The 17,698-nt window shown below is 35.0% G+C and overlaps 1 protein-coding gene across 1 annotated transcript in view; it reads left to right on the top strand.

Moving 5' to 3' along the window:
• The window catches only part of LOC149783039 (ATP-dependent chromatin remodeler CHD7-like), an 84,622-nt gene that overhangs the window by 14,446 nt on the left and 52,478 nt on the right, over positions 1–17,698 (top strand). Inside the window, exons 10-20 of the mRNA XM_089934626.1 lie at positions 1,595–1,783; positions 2,471–2,702; positions 3,314–3,475; positions 3,954–4,034; positions 6,476–6,632; positions 9,672–9,879; positions 10,637–10,832; positions 11,704–11,868; positions 14,406–14,585; positions 15,222–15,326; positions 17,050–17,330. Of these exons, the coding sequence (XP_089790752.1) occupies positions 1,595–1,783; positions 2,471–2,702; positions 3,314–3,475; positions 3,954–4,034; positions 6,476–6,632; positions 9,672–9,879; positions 10,637–10,832; positions 11,704–11,868; positions 14,406–14,585; positions 15,222–15,326; positions 17,050–17,330 (1,956 nt within the window). The remainder of the gene's footprint in view (positions 1–1,594; positions 1,784–2,470; positions 2,703–3,313; positions 3,476–3,953; positions 4,035–6,475; positions 6,633–9,671; positions 9,880–10,636; positions 10,833–11,703; positions 11,869–14,405; positions 14,586–15,221; positions 15,327–17,049; positions 17,331–17,698) is intronic.

The raw sequence follows: 17,698 nt of genomic DNA, 5'->3' as shown, positions 1-17,698 counted from the left end.
ACTTCTATGGAGTGTTTGTTATTGGTCTCATCTGTCTGCCCAAATGTGTGAAGTTTTGGAAAGAAAACAAAATTTTTTGGTACCTGTTTGTAATTAGTGATGTAAATAAAAGTGTCAGAATTTTAGAAAACTTCTACTGGGTACCTGTCGATTCTAATGATTAGTTACCTGGGTACCCAATCAAAGGGAAATTCTATTTAATGTGTACTTACCTAAAGCGAAGTCCAATTTTTAAAACATCACAGCAGTTATTTGTGAGAACTCCCACAAATTAGTTTGAAGCCATGCATATAGCAAAATGTTCTCTGCACTGTATACAATGTTCACCCTAAAAGTGCTTGTCACAACATAAGTTATGCTACTGGTAGAGGTCTCATAGCACTTGTTGTGACATGTCTTTTTTCAGTTCTGCAAGTGTTTACTCATCTGGGTACTTTGAATATGGAAAAGTAAATTTAATAGGCACATTAGGTCCTGGAATAAGTACTATGTTATAGTTTTAATCCTGCATTCATCATGAAGTTTTACATGTGCATGTTTAAAATATGGGCTACCTAGAAAACCCAAGTTAGACGACTCCCAATATGATTTGTCATCAGTGACGATTTTGTGTGATAAATGCTGCCTGATAATGGTGATGAGGATGTCAGATTATTGGAGTCAGGATAGTGCTACTGAAAATACCAGTGATCTTTTACCCAAAAATAGTGTTGAATTCATGTCAGGTGTACATGCTGGATGGACTAGCACAAAATGCATGCCAGTCTAGTCCCTATTTAGTGGTCTTTCAAAATTAAATGTAGAAAATGCAGAATATGAAGAATGTTGAAAATAACTGGTAATTTAGAAACAGTGCAAGTTTCATTTTCTCAAACAATTCAGCCTGTACCAATCTTGTGCTGCAGACTCTGTAGCACACTAAGGGTTAAAATAAATTGAATAAATAGAAATCTAATAGGAAATTTAAAAGTAAGGATTGTTGTTTGATCAAAATACTGTCTGAACAGCAGATGCAAGAGTGTGAGACTTTGGCTGAGCTTTGACAGATCTTATTTTGGAGCAGCGATACAGATGAGACCAATGAACCATGGAAAATTGTACATAAAACCATAAAGGACTGTTTCCCATCTTGTTCAAGCTCGCTAAGCTTGTGCCCCTTCAGATGGCAGACTTTGAAAGGGGGTTCTCAGCACAGAACACTATTAGCACACAGAAATATCAGACAAGCCTCAGAAACGACAGATTAATGCTTATTTAGCTGGAGGAGACATCTAATGAGGATTTTGATTTCACTAGAGCGCTGATGGAGTAGAGTAGGAGGAAGTGGAGGGTTAAGTGTTGGCATATATTGAGCTTTGGCTGTTTCCTATTTCCCATCGCTGTTGTTTCGTCTGCTCCCCCTTATTTTGGTGAAAAGGGGTTGGAGCCCCCCCCTTTTAGATAAAATCCTGGCAGCATCTCTGGGAAAGTCATGCTGAAATTGAGGCAGACTGGTATCTTTAACATATGACATTGGTTTGTATTAGATTAAAAAGATGTGATGTCATGATTGCATCATTTGAAATGACATTTTGATTTTTGTCTTTCTTTGCAGACAAAACTGCATCCTTGCAGATGAGATGGGTTTGGGTAAGACTATCCAGAGTATATCCTTCCTGAAGGAGATGCACAAATTTGGAATCAAGGGACCATTCCTTGTGGTCGTCCCTCTTTCCACAGTTGGGAACTGGCAACGAGAATTTGAGACTTGGACAGACATGAATGTGATCATCTACCATGGATCGTAAGCCAGATATTATCTATTCATTCAGGCCTGATCATTTAGATATGTTAGACAAGGTTTGATACAGTGATGGCACATTTGATGATAGCCTCTCTGGAAAGTGCTAATTTCATCCCACAAGATTACAGTTAAATTGTTAGTCTTATACATGATGGCCCATTATCTCTTCATTGAAAATACAATCATAATAGACAAGTTTTGCAGTTTGAGTCAGTCCAGATAAATTTGTCAGAAATATCAGTATTTCACAGCAGATCACTCACTAGTCATTGAAAGCATATCATGTCATTGAGCAGGAACAAAGCATAAAACTTTCTTCAGACCTTGGAACAAAAGGGGTATTTACTTTTTCCAGCTCAAATAAAGTTGTAGTTTTTTTTGTTTCCCATGAACATTGCACACTACCGTTGTACCAGGCATGTGCAACCTACGACCCGTGACCTGGTTTTATGTGCTTATTTATTTCATAATGTCTGACTTCAAAAATCTTTTATCTAGCATGCACCCTGGATGAAGTTGTACATACTTGCTTTATGCAATAAAAGGTTTCAGAAGAATTTTGTAGAGAAGCATTCTTCAGTTAGATATTTTATATTTGTACAGTACCAAACAAAACCCCGTAAATATGCAGTTCTGCTATGTCAAGTTACACTAGGTCTATTGTAATGTTATATGTTTATTTATCAGGGCTTCAAGTCGCTTTATGCTGCAGGAATACGAGATGTACTTTAGAGATGAAGATAGACAGAAAATTCCTGATATTTACAAGTTCAGTGTCCTGGTCACGACATATGAGATAATTATATCTGACGTGGAGCTATTGTCCCAGATTGAATGGCGGTGCATCATCATTGATGAGGCTCATAGACTGAAGAACAAGAACTGTCGACTTCTGGAAGGCCTCCGCATGTTTGATTTTGTAAGGCATTTTTTTTCAAAATGATATCTTATTTCACTTTTGTCATTAAGTTCCATCCTGCAAAGAGCAAAGCTTTGCATGGTATGGCTCATGTTTTCCATTTGAGACAGAAACATAAAAGGCTTGTTAGTAAGATGGAAATTCTCAAATGGATGTATGATTGTAGTGAACAAAAAAGTCGACAAATCATGTAGATATATTGATGGAAAGTTTAGAATTTTAATTTAAAAGATATGAATTTTATATCCATAAGGGTATCAGTAAATATGTTTTTGGACTTGGACATCAGAATATGAACTCTTATCTTAATATCTCCGACAAGATGCATGTTGCAAGTATGACTTGTGAATTTTGAGACAGAGATTTGACTTTTCTATCAGTGATGACATTGTTTTTGGCATAAACAATATCATGGTGTCATGTTGCAAGATTTTGAAAGTCTTCTTCCACATCTCTTGCTGTGAGTTTGAGAAAATACAGTGGTACTATTTTGTCTGAAGTAAGTATCCTAATATGTCAGGAGTTACTGTCTTCATAATAACAGTTTACATGGAACACTTATTTTAATGTCTTGATGGCTCAGTTTAATTTTTCTTTATTCTTTTTTAAAGGAGCACAAAGTGCTTTTGTCAGGAACACCACTGCAGAACAATGTAGAGGAACTGTTCAGTCTCCTTAACTTCCTGGAACCTGAGCAGTTTCATTCATCAGATGCCTTCCAGGCAGAGTTTGGGAATCTTAAAACAGAGGAACAAGTAGAGAAGCTTAAATCGGTATGGGAAAGAGTAAATTCAACAGCATGCTTGTCCCCCTTGTATCAGTTGATTTGTTATTGTTAGCAGTTGGAGAGCTGAGCATGGTCCCTATACCCATACACCTGCTTCAAGGTGATACAGTATTCTTTCAAATCTGTCAAAAGACCACTTTTCTTCTCTGGATTAACCACTATTGCACTATTTAATGTAAACATTTTACAAACCTAAACATTTTTAAGTGGATGGTGAGAAGAGGACAGGTAAATTGCAAGCTTCCTTAAGTATTCAGAAATTGTTTAAGTGTCTTAAAAGGACATAATATCAGGGCTAGCATTTATAATGTTTATAAGTCTTGTTGTGTATGCATTTGTTGATGAATTTCAGTTGATTCCTAGAAAATAATGTTTAATTTTATTTTTTAATATAAATAGACATCCTAGGACCTGTTTTCATGTCAGCAGTACTTTATAATTATCTTGGCAATTTTAACATGCAGATTCTGAAGCCAATGATGCTGAGGAGACTTAAAGAAGACGTAGAGAAAAATCTTGCCCCCAAGGAGGAAACTATTGTAGAGGTTGGTGGACAGTTGGTATAGGTTATAAGGTTGGATCAGAATGGAAGTCTAGAATCAATGATCAGAAGTTTACATCAGTCTTATTCCAACGATTGTTAAAATACATTTTCTACTGCTGTAATCAGCTGCACCATGTACAAGTATCACATCGTTGTTGATAGTATATTGAAAGAAACTGACCTATCTAAAGATTTTATTAATTTCAAACAGTTTTTTCCGCATTGTTCCAACTCTGGACCTTACATTCATGTTATTAATCAACAGTCATGAGAAAACATTTTTAAGATTATGGGTAAAATAAATTTACAGTTTCTTTTTTACTGCAGTACAAATTGAGTTGCTTTTTTTATTAACGGTTTTGCAGTCACAAAGTTTGTGCAGAGAAAAACAGTAAGAATGAGAAACCAGTATTTTTGAGGGGCATGTCCTTTTTGATTATAGTCAGTGTTCTGTATAGGGAAAGAAAGAAAGACTACTTGGGGCAGCAAAAATTGTGAAATATTCTTCACAACTTTGTGCAATATTATTTTTACCACTCATATTTTCATGATAAAAGTTGAGATCGACATTAATGATTCATATTCAGCTTGCAAATTTACACAAAAAAGGTGTTGATTTTTAGTCTTAATTTTTTTTTATAGTTCATCTAGTCATAAGGCTAAGAGAGCTTGTGCTATTACCCTCATGCTTTGTCTGTCTGTCTGTCAATATTTACTTGTTCACACAATGAAGGACAGTTTTTAAAAGCCAATTTTGATCCAACTTGGAATCTAAGTTTATATCAACAAGGTCCTTGACAATTTCTTACATGAGCAAGATCCATGGATATAAATAAAGTTATCACGCGTTTGATTGGTCAAGCTTGTTACCACTGTGGAGGCCACAAGTCAGAATGTGTGCATGCATTATTAAAACGCAGGATCAGTTTGAAAATGAACAAGATCCACAATTATTAATGAGGTAATGTTGCGTTTGATTGGTTGAGCTCTATTTCTGATCTGATGTTAATGAGACGTAAATAGGCTTGAGTGATTAAGTTTTCCAATGAATTCAGTTATGAGCAAGATTTGTTTTTGTTAATAAGGTGATTTTGTAACTGGTCACTGAACTTGTCGACACTTTAGCAGCTCTATTTCTAATTAGATTTTTACCAGACTTTGTCGTTAAGCTTATGTCATCAAGCTATAGAGTGTATTTATTTTGGTGAAATCTGCATATATGGACACATGGTGAAGTTCTTACCACTTGAGAGACTGTTAATCACACTTGATAAATAGGCTTGTGTGGTCAAAATCCTGGTTAAACATGATTATGATCAAGATGTATATTAATGATTAGTTTTGCAGTTAATTGGATGAGGATTTTTTATCACACTGGATACTGTGATTATGAGCAAAATCCACACATTAAAGTCCCATTACTACCATTTTACCTGCAAAAAGTCATATTTGCCAAATCATCTAATATTACTGAATTGTGAAAGATAACAATTGTTTTGCCATCCATGTAATTTTCCCCCAAAACCCAGCCTTTTTTCACATGTATATGATGATGATTGGCAACATCTGTCAGCCAATTTCATTCGAAAGCTAGAACACAAGATTTGATGATGTTTACCATTGTAAACATATTTTATATCAGATTTTGGTCAGATTTTCATCAGAATTTTAGTCTTGGATGTGTTTGTTATGAGCAGGACACTGTACATATCATATGTCTTAATCTTTTGAAAGAAATGTTATTGTAAAAACAGGTCAAGTCAGCATTGTATAAAGTTTGAGAGATTGTTATGTAGGTTGTGTTCCTCAATAGTGTATAAGCCTGCTTAGTAAAATGGTGAACTGTTGTTAGCTCAGTGAGTGATATCAGCACACTTGGGACTCTTGTATTAAATAGAAACAATTCAACCATGATTAACAATGAGTGATTAAATTTTTTTTCTTATGCCTTCACTATTGATCTTCTTGTGATGTTGACAGTATTTAAAAGAAATATTTAGATATCATACAATTACGGCTAAATGCAGTCTGGTGAGAACTTTGTGTGTTAAGAATAAATTCAATATTTGTATTATCACAAAGATGACATAGAGAGAAGAATTCATCTTTTAGCAGGTAAATAAAATGTTAATGTCCTGTTTTTATCTCTGGTTTTATGATACTATTCATCAAGGTCAATCCATAACCAAATCTCCTAAATTCAAGACCTGATATTTTTGTTAGGGCCTCTCCCTGGGATTTGTTTTAACCAAACTTTTGACCATGGAAGTAGCTTTCCTTCAGTTTTTCTAACAGATTATTCATGTTTTTTTATCTTATTGGTTAAATCATTTCTGCACTTTTTGCAGCTGCCTATTATTTTGTATTCCACGAAGACAAACATAATTTCATATGAATTTGGGTATGCGATTTAAATTCTTCATTGTTTTTAATCGTTTCTAGGTAGAGTTGACCAACATTCAGAAGAAGTATTACCGTGCCATTTTGGAAAGGAACTTTTCATTCTTGTCTAAGGGCACCACTACTACCAACATTCCCAATCTGATGAATACAATGATGGAACTTAGGAAGTGTTGTAACCATCCATATTTAATTAAAGGTAAATACATCTTGTGAAGACATTCTGAATTTTCCTTATTGAGACAAAAAGCTGGATTTGTGATAGAGAATTAATGAATGTAATCTAGTTAGTATCACTTCAAGCATCGTATATATTTAAAAACTAAAACTTTAGACTATAATTACAGAGGTAAAGAAAAATAACATTGAATGTTATTCAGGTGCGTAATCTTCTGGTATAAATCTGTTGCTAATTTGATTATGGTACATACAGTCAACCTTGTTTTGAATAAACTTTGGAATAGAAAATTTCCGAAATATGGCTAGACTTCAAATTTGAAGTCACAGAAAAATCTGAATCAACCTGATGCTCACAGCACACCCACCCATTGTATATGATGTATTAAAGCATCACTTGTTAATTTCATATGTATTGTGATACATTTATTTAACATGAGGGAGGGTGGAATGTTACCATGATTTAATATGCATGTAAAATTTTATGAACGTGAAAGCTCTGCACTAATTTAATGATTCTTTCAGGTGCTATAATAATAAATGCAAAATACGGTTTGTGCACGTCTTTACTTTAGAAAGCGCATATTGTATCCATTTATAGTAAAGAATACTCAGAACTCAAAATCAGTGAAATTTACAAATCTCTTTGAAATGTGAAAGCATTGAAGTTATGTAAAATAAGATATCAAAAACACATTTTGCACCTTTTTTAATTGCACATCCTTTAATAACATCAGTGGCTATTTATAGCAGCGTAATTTATATCCAGTATAATGTATGGATCATGATGATACTAATAACTGCAGTAGGTTTGGTTGCTATTTTGTTTCGTTTTTTCAATTTGCTTATATTTTGCTGTAGAAAATTGCCATACTATGGAGAGCCAGACAGATGATAATTTTGAAATGCTGTCAGCAGTGATGTTAAATACAAGAAGACATTGGCTTAACTCTGCATTCCAGAGAAAAGTCTTAGGCTTTTGAAAAAATAAAACTGAAATGAGTCATTAAGTTCAGCCTTGGGAAAGAATTGAAAATTTGTACATGATGTTGACAAGCTTATCATTCCATGGTGAATTTGTGTCACATTTCCCAAAGAATTATCCATGAAGTTTAGATTAAGACTGCTACAGAAAAAGAGTGTCAGTCATCTAAGAAAATGGCTATGATGAAATTATGGAAATGCAAAGTATTTATGTAAGCTCTCGTTGCTCACTTATATTCAAGATTGATTTTAGTTTCAAAATGATGCGTGCTGCAATTGCCATTTTGGGAACACCATATTGAAACTGACTTGCAAGATTTTATATTGCAAGCATTGGCAAATCAAAGCTTAAAATATTGTCACTTGTAAGAACTGCACAAGATGAGGTATGCAGAGCATTGAAGCTTGGTGTTAATTTATTTTCACATACACTTCAAGTGTCGTCTTTGCAAAGAGAAGTTTACAATATTCAATGAATTTGACATGGTAAAAATCCACTAAAACTTAAATAATTCAAACATCACTCAAATAATCATCTAACTTGAATATCTCGTTCAGCCTGCACAAGGTTTTCTATAGTCTGCAGCCCCAAAAAGCTCAGAATTGCAGATAAATTAAAATTTAGGGTCGGTTGCACATCAAGTTTTCAGAGTTTTTTTTTGTAATAAAGAATCTTGTGCAGATACATCTGTATAGGAAAGAAAGTTAATTGGAAGAAAGAAAAGAAATTTGTTGCATAAAAGAGAGCAACTCTTCCTATTTTCTGCCTACGAACTGTGACAGTATTCAGAAGTTTTTCACTTGGATTACACTTGTTTCATGATGAAGCCAGAGAAGACTGATTTTGCATGGTATATTGATGTGCAAATTGCCTGTATTTTTGCACATCAGTGTAGTTGTTAATATAATTGTTCTGAATATTGTCATATTTTTATGTGTATTTATTGATTTACAAGAGATGCTGTTATGTGTGGAAGCTGAAAAAGTATTGGATTCTAAACCAACTGAATCTCAGTGTCAGTGTCACCATGTCACTTAATGGTGTCAGTGATTTGAGTCACCTCTTGGGTAAAGTGGTTGATCTTTATATTTGTGATAACCCAACTCAGCCCCTTTTACAGTTTTTTAGTCGTATAGGAATTGGGCATTTGAGTGTTTCTGGATGAGATCAAAATCAATTTATCATGAAATGTCATTGATAAAATGTTCCAATGACATGTTTTAAAATTTTGATATGATAAATTATGAAATGGTGTTTATGTCTTACTTGAAATGTCAGATTGTGATGTCTCTCAGGGTCCTTTCGGTCTTTGAAGGTCTTTGACAGTTTGGGGAAAATGAGGTTTCAGTGCCTTGAAAGTTTGGGAAAATCGAGCAGATTACCCTGAGGTCTTTAAAAGTCTGAAAATTGAAATAAATCCCAACATTTTTTAAAACAGCAACTATAATAATGCATTTAAAATATTGCTGATGTCTGTTCAGAGAACAGCTTATTTTGTATTAAAACTGATGCATAAGTTACATAGTTTTGAAATAACAATGAATGTTAACCTATCTTCCAGAGCATTATAGAGCAATTTTAGGAAATTAATTATAGTTTGAATTTCATCATGAAACAATATTGTAGTATTTTGCATTCATTGTTTTCTCATATAACATAAATTGTATACAAAATGTTAGCAAAAATAGGTCTTGGAAATCTCTGTTTGTGGTCTTTGAAAGTTTGTGAAAAGTCTCTAAATTTATCATTCAGAATTCTGTATGAACCCTGTCTCAGTAGGTAACCATATACCTCTAGCAGGGCCTACTTGATTTTCTTGCCAAACCAGTGCAGTTTTAAAACATTTATGGAATCGTGTGTATTTGTTCCTGTGATAACTTGAATTTTTCATATAATGTTTATTTTAAATGACATGTATGAAAAAGTTGAATGGTTTTAGTCTTTGCTCACCAAGGCGTTCACAATATTGAAATCTTTCAGCTGGTCTTATAAATGTCATGGGAAAAAACTCATGCAAGACCATATCTATATGAAACCAAATCAGAGAACTATAATTCATTTTGATGGACATTTCAGGTGCGGAAGAGACCATCCTTCTAGAAGTGAAGGAGAAACAGGGAGCCAGTATTGAACAGATGCATCGTGCTATGGTTACTGCCTCTGGCAAATTGGTCCTGCTTGACAAACTATTACCCAAACTAAAGCAGGGAGGTCATAAGGTTCTCATCTTCTCCCAGATGATTAGAGTTCTGGATATTTTGGAGGATTACTTGTTGCATAAAAGGTGAGTTCGTTTGTGTACATATTTTATCTCTGTCCAACTTCTGCTTTGATTTAGGAAAGCTGCAGCTATAACATTTTGGTAGGTTTCTTATCCATCCTTTCACGACCAGGGCAAAACTTAAGTAGTACTTAAGATATCTCAGTAACCTTTGGTATACTTCTTAGACTGCTAGTGTGTGTGTGTATGTGTGTGTGTGTATGTATGTATGTATGTATGTATGTATGTATGTATGTGTGTGTGTGTATATATATATATATATATATACACACACGCCCACACACACACACACCCATACACACACACACACACACACACACACACACACCCATACACACACACACACCCACACACACCCATACCCATACCCACATATATCATACACATGCACATGTTTAGGTTTAGGTTTTCGCAGGTTTTCAGTTTCAGTATTATTAATGCTTTTTTTTATTTGTCTGTTCATCCATCATCTATTGTTGCATTTCCAGAGCAAAACTCTAGACGCTTATCAATTCCCTATATGCTAAATACAAATGCTTTTTACATGAAATCCTCAACAAATACTTATGTATTTTAACAGACATTATAGCAGGATGGGGTCTATATTAATGACCTGGTTTTCTTGTCATGATTTGTAGTTCTTATTTAAGATAAACTTAACTGTTTTCATAGTTTCATTATTATATCTACAGGAACAAACAAATATTGTGTGATTTCTGATCAGCGCTATTAAGCAGTGTATATTGAATCCCATATTTAGGTACCTTTATGAAAGGTTGGACGGACGTATCCGAGGCAACCTCCGTCAGGAGGCAATTGATCGTTTCTGCAAGCCTGACTCAGACAGATTTGTTTTCCTGTTGTGCACAAGAGCTGGAGGACTAGGAATCAATCTGACTGCAGCAGACACTGTCATTATCTATGATTCGGACTGGAACCCTCAGAATGACTTACAGGTACAGTGTCAGAATTTCTTTGATGAAATTATCTTAAATAATCATTGCACAGAAATTTGAATAATTATTTGCTTGCTGCCATTGATTGCCTAAGCTTGTGTACAGTAGTTTTCAAATTCTTTAATGCAGTCTTTTCCAACTAAATTCATACTTCACCTCCATTTGGGGCAGTAAATTTCATAACTTCAGCGTGCAAAAGAGGAAGTCAGAAAAATATCAGACAGTTTTGGACATGAGTCCTATTAAACTGAATTTAAGCTGAAGGATTAAATATGGTGATTATAATACTCCTGGGGCTGTAAATATTATTGGCAAAAGGTGGGATGAAACAAATGTAGATTAAAACCAATGATCTTGGATGGGTGAATCCATGAAACAGGTTGAATCATTTCTAACTTTTGCAAGTCAATTCATGAAGTTTCATAAATTTAATGAATAATCAGCACAAAATAAAATATTATATTTGTCACATGACAAAACAAAAATTGTTTCAACGAATATTGGGAAAGTAGAATTGGTTTAGTCAGAAAATGAATTCTGTACTGTAGGTTACATGCTGACCTATTCTGATTTTACAATATCACACATAAGATTTAATATTATATTCAACATTTCACATGCTGAATTAAAAAAAAGAAAATGGGTTTAATCAATTTCTGATTGATGACAAAGATAATGTAAAGATTTAGGCAGAGAGGAAGAATCTGTTTTCAGCAGGTTTTCATTAAAGTTTAATTTAATTTATATTATCAGCAGGTTTTCATTAAGGTTTAATTAAATTTAAAGAGTTTCAATATATATGCTTTTCAGATTTTCATAAATATTGCATTAATATTTCTGATACTCAATATTGTTTACTTCCTCGTTCTAGGCTCAGGCAAGGTGTCATCGTATTGGTCAGGATAAAGCAGTAAAGGTGTATCGGCTGATCACCAGGAACTCATATGAAAGAGAAATGTTTGACAGGGCATCTCTGAAACTCGGCCTGGATAAAGCAGTATTGCAGTCCATGGGAGCTGATAAGCAAGTCAACCAAGTGTGTATACCTACATATGTCTTGCTATAGTATATTTAATGCCTGGTTGTCAATACATTGCACCCACATAAAGATGGACCTAGTATGACTGATATATCTTATTATTTTAGAAATTTGAGTTGTAGAAGCATTCACTTAGAAATATTTTTCAAATTGCAGCTTAGTAAAGGTATGGGTGTGTGCAGGAGGGCTTCTACATTAGATGGCCCCGCCCCCCCACATTTGCAAGAGAAAATCTTGAGAGGAATTTGATTTTTGTAGAGATAAAATAGAGTGGAGCAGGAAGAAAGAGAGGTGGATATTTAAGTCTCAGGCAAATAATAAACTATGTTATTTTCTCTCTCATCACCACCAATTTGTATACTACTTTCTTTTCTCCCCCCTCCCTGTCTGTTATGGTGATTGGGGCAGAAGATTCTCCCTTCATATAAAATCCTGGTAGCATCTCTGCTGCTTCTAAAAAACAAACACACAGAAGAATGCAGAAAATTTGAGCAAATTTGATAGAAAGCTTTTATTTGTGTAAATATGATGCCAATTCATCATCAGAAAAAAGAAAATCTACAAAAACTATTTCAGATACCTTTCAACAAAATTTTACCAAATTCGACAAAAAGTGTCATAGTTTGGAGGCCTTTCAGAGTTATACTATTGATCTATCATCAGATATGTATAGTATTACTAGAACTATGAAAACATATAAACTTTTTCTATTTAAAACTATGCAGAACAGAATTTGACCAACATTGAAGAAAGCATCAAGTCATCCTTTCAGTATTGGACAGATGATGTTAAAAAAATGGAAAAAACTTGAAATAATTGTGTTCATAACATATGCAATCAACAGCATTTGGGAGAAATTCCAAGGGAAAGCATCCTTCTGACCCAAATTTCTTGGCCATTTGCTCTGGTGGTTGGCTTTTAGGCAAATGTCAGCCAGGTGAGTGATTGCATGCCCATTTAGTAATGCTAGCAATGGAGTGCCATGAAATTAAAAGACGTGCATATTAACAAATTATTTCCATCTGCTATTTGTGCAAAAGTTAATCTTTTGGCTTGGTAGCTGAATTAATTATATGACTGAATCTTGTGAATGCATCAGGTCTCACAGTTTTCTATTTCACTGGATTGTGGTGAAACTTTGTACATGATGCTCATATAGACAAACCACAGTACTTTTTTATTTTAGCCCACATTAGTGTGAGCTATATAGTTTATTAAAGGTTTGGTTACATTTTTTTCTTCATTTGTGTATATTTCCTAAACTCATTAATAGGTTCTCATCATATTTGGGCGAATCATTATGGAGCTCTGGCCATTTATTCAGCGACATGCTTGTTCATCCCTTTTTACCAAATTTGCATTCAAGCTTTTGGTTGAAGTTTTTTTATTTGCTGACACTTTCTAAACCCTTTGACATGATCAAGGTTATTGTGACTGAAAGAATAATGGTTTCTGCACAGAAATTTATCGACCATGTACCTACAACAGAGTTTGGGATAATGTACACATTTGGTAAGAAAGAAGCCTATTGATTTTTGGGTCAAAAAGTCAAAGTCTTTCATAACTTAAAATTTTTTGCATAATAACTTGGGTAACTTGACCAGAATTTGCATCAGGTTTGTAAATTGTTAAAGCTACGTTAAAAATCCAAATCACATGCACAAATCACACACACACAGAGGGTTTGTACTTAAGGCTTGGAAGAGGCCTGTTTATTTTGGGGTGAGAAGATCAGAGGTCATAGTTTTTGTTACTGTTTAAAACAATTGGTTTTGCAGAACAAGGTTACATGAAAGTCATGGTAAGTCTGGTGGTAATATAACAATTTCTATGCATTAAGTTTAATTAAAGATGACATACCCTGACTAAATTTTGAGGTCATAACTTTGAGATCTTTTGGTCACTGATCTCCGTATGCAGCCAAATTGTACTAGTAACAACATTCAGGATGATTAAACATGTGTTTGTTGTATTATGTGTCATTAAATGGTACATGTACTCTGCTTGGCACTTGTCTATCATCATGGTATGGTTTGGATGTGTGAGATGAAGGGTCATAATTATGTGATCAAATTCCTTGTGATTCGTCGGTCTCATTTTGACCGATAAATTCATGCACTTCTAATTCATAAAATTAGAATAAGACTGTTTCATAGTGAATGAGAGAATAATCAAATTTGTGCAGTTTAACAACTCTGGAGGGTATTATTCTGTCAAAGAGTAAAACAGAAATTGGATATGACTAGAAAAACTAAGTATATGAACAATATACTGTATGTACTCCCATATAAGTAGAGTCAAAAATACAAAACACTAAAGATCCTGATCTGCTGTAGCATAATAAACCTGCAGATCAGGGTCTGTGTTATTTGTGCAACTGATACTCCTGATAAACTGCACAGGCACAGATCTGCTGGTGCATTATGCAATGCATTTCTGTCTACGCAGTTTGCAGTTGTCTTATAAGGAAGTACATACAGTAGGTATTCTCGTTTATGCTGCCCAGATTGTGAACTGCATCCTTTACATTACAGCAAGCTCAGTTGTCGAAGAAAGAGGTCGAAGAGTTGCTGAAGAAGGGGGCATATGGTGCACTTATGGATGATGATAAGGCTGGAGATCAGTTTTGTGAGGAGGACATTGATCAAATCCTGCAACGCAGAACTCAGGTCATTCAGATCGAGTCAGAAGGAAAAGGTTCTACTTTTGCAAAGGTACACAATCAACGGCAACCATTCTTCTTTCTGGTTTGTTCTTTTGAAATGTGTACATCCTTGGTTGAGGTTTCTGACTTGGGGTAGGCACATGCAGAATATGTCTTTGCTTACAAGTCAGATCCAAGTGCAACCTTTATAGATTTGGATCTGTCATGCAATTGTTAGGTATGATAAGTAGAACTGGCAACATATACAGTATACAATGGCAGAACAGTTTCTGTTGTTTTTTGTTGGACCAGGCTTACATGCTAATCTTTCTGGCATTGTGAATTTATGTTTTTATTGATATTACTTGATATTATGGGGTGTGTGGCATTAAAATTGATGGATCTGTACAGCAATGGCACTTATTGCCAGGAAACTAAGTTCAGTAATCAGTTTGTAGCAGTGTCAAAATCCATAAAAACTTGTACTTATTGACTAAAATTGAACAGTGTTAAAATTCTAATAAGACTAAGCACAACAATATCATTAGGCTGTCCAGATTGAGAGACCAATCAGGTTCCATTTTGTCTGTTCAAATTATGATTATTATCACAATATTTGACAATTAATTTAACATTATTATATATATATATATATATAATGAGCTTGCCAAATCATGTAAATTTATTTCCTCTTAAATTTTTGCAGGCCAGTTTTACGATGTCTAGCAACCGTAGTGACATAGACATCAATGATCCAGAATTCTGGCAGAAATGGGCTAGAAAGGCAGATATAAACACCACAGACAACAAGGTGAGTCTAGTGTCATCACCCACTTAGGGCAGTTCCATTAAAAGGAATGTACCAGGGTTTAAAGGCAAGCCAGAATTATCTCTCTGGAAGATCATATCACTTTGTAGGAGACTGCTATGGTGGCCTAGTGGTTAGAGCGTCCGTCTCAGAAGTGGGAGGTCAGGGGTTTGAACCCGGCCGAGTCATACCAAAGACTTATAAAAATGGTACTTACAGCTGCCTTGCTAGGCACTCAGCATTGAGAGGTTAGTGTTAGGACTGGTTGGCCTGGTGTCAGGATAATGTGACTGGGTGGGACATCATGCTACAAGTCTGCAGCATAATGCCCCAGTGCTAGACATCACTATAAACTGCCACACTGCAGACATCATAGCGATGTGACTGAAAAATAGTTAAAGCTACATTAAAAATCCTAATCACACACACACACACACTTTGTAGGGCCAAAAGAAAATGAAATTGTTTCCATTTACATCACCTAAAAGTAAAAAGGCTTTGTTGGTTGTATTTTTTCATCATCCTTTTTGAAGGCAAGTTGAGGATTATATTATTCTACCATGCATGAGTTACATTTACAGCTGTTAAACCATTTGAGATTGAGACATAATTTGGGGTGGATGTGCAAAGTAGTTTTAAAATTTTGATCCATTCTCTGGATGTAGAATCAGAAAATGGTGGGGGGACACATATCTATAACAGAAGGTTAGTAGTATCTGAGAAACATGAGTAGGTGATATTATTTTGCTTCGGATGTAATGTTTTTCTGGAAAACTCTTGGAAGACCCATTGAGCCACAGGAAGCATCTGGCAACCTTGTTCACAGACAAGTGTTGGCTGAACCTGACACTTGAACCCATGCAGACAGAGGTGGGATGTCAGTGATCTGTAAAGGCAAGTGCCTTTTGCAATTTTTTTTTATCACTACATATCCTGAATGGATGACCGTAGCAACATGGGGCTTTCACTTGAAGACTTTTTATGCCTACTTAGACCTAAATGAAAATGGTGCTGATTTAAAGTCTAGTATGTCCCTCAAGGCACTCATTTGAAAAACTTATAGATACACCTCCTGAAAATCATGGTGGTTATGGGTTTTCAGCAGAATTTTGATGATGTCTAGAAGCTACTAAATGAAACTGATATGACCTGAACATTGAATATGGCCACCACAGTGTTCGTTCTGAAAATCTTATCACTATTCTTCTGAATGGATGGTCAGATCAACATGAGTGTTTGCACCAAAGACATCTTACGGTTTCTTGTTAGTCCTGAATGAAAATGATAGCAATCTGAAATCTACTATGGCCATCATTGCAGCCAGCTTGAAAATATTGTTGGCACTACACCTTCAGATTTATTAGTCATATCGACCTAAGGTTTTCACCACAAGAAAGGTCTTGTGTTTGTCCTAAATAAAATCATACTGATCTTACAATTCATGTGGTGCCAAAGTGGGTAATAAACAAATTCTTGTCACTCGAGAATATCAGAGATTGTTTATACATTTCACAGATAAAGAAAGAAATACTTTTATCTTGAACTCTGGGAGATTATTTATGGACATTAGAGCATCAGTCCCTTCAAGGAACTTAGCTGTCAGTTTGTGGTTAGATCCAGCAATGAAATCTAAGAATATTTTCCCCCATGAATTAACATGAATTCACAGCATGTAGAAATGTTCATGTTGTCAAAATATTTACTTTATCATGCCTTTTATTTACAGCGCAATGAATTGATTGTGGAGGAGCCACGTGTTAGGAAACAGACAGCTCGCTATGGGAACAATGACAACATTGTTGATATGTCAGAGTTGGAATCCTCAAGTAATAGTGATGATGAGGAGGATAGTGCTGGCCGAAAAAAAGAGAAACTGGGAAGACGAGGGCGTAGTAGGAGAGGGAGGAGAGGCGATATGGATGAGGACTTTCAGGGAGATGATATGTGTGGAAATGGTTATGGCAGGTCGGAGCTGTTCAAAGTGGAAAAACACTTGCTGGTTTATGGGTAAGATGGAAGTGTTTGTTCTTGTTTTGCCCTCACCATATACTTGGAAGAGGGCATAAAGCATTGACTACCATTACCTGCCCATCTTTTTGATAATATGAACTGAAATAAAATTCAATACAGATGTTGATGTCCATCTAGGACATGTGCAGTTTTCAAAATTCTTCTTTAGTATTTGTCAGAGGTGTTATATTGTTCATGTTTTTAATGGAATTTTTGAACCAAGAGACCAATTTCTGGTTTCTATCTAGTAACTCATATTTGACTTTTTATATGCCTGTCTAAGGTCAAGGGGATTATCAGCTCACTTTGTTGTAGAACAAAAGAGCATATGTGATGGGCCTGTTCATCATCTGTAGATCCAATAG

The sequence above is a fragment of the Sinohyriopsis cumingii genome, chromosome 15 (genome assembly GCF_028554795.1).
Source record: "Sinohyriopsis cumingii isolate HCF-2022 chromosome 15, ASM2855479v2, whole genome shotgun sequence".
Lineage (NCBI taxonomy): Eukaryota > Metazoa > Mollusca > Bivalvia > Unionida > Unionidae > Sinohyriopsis > Sinohyriopsis cumingii.
This window is presented reverse-complemented; position numbering and strand designations above follow the sequence as displayed.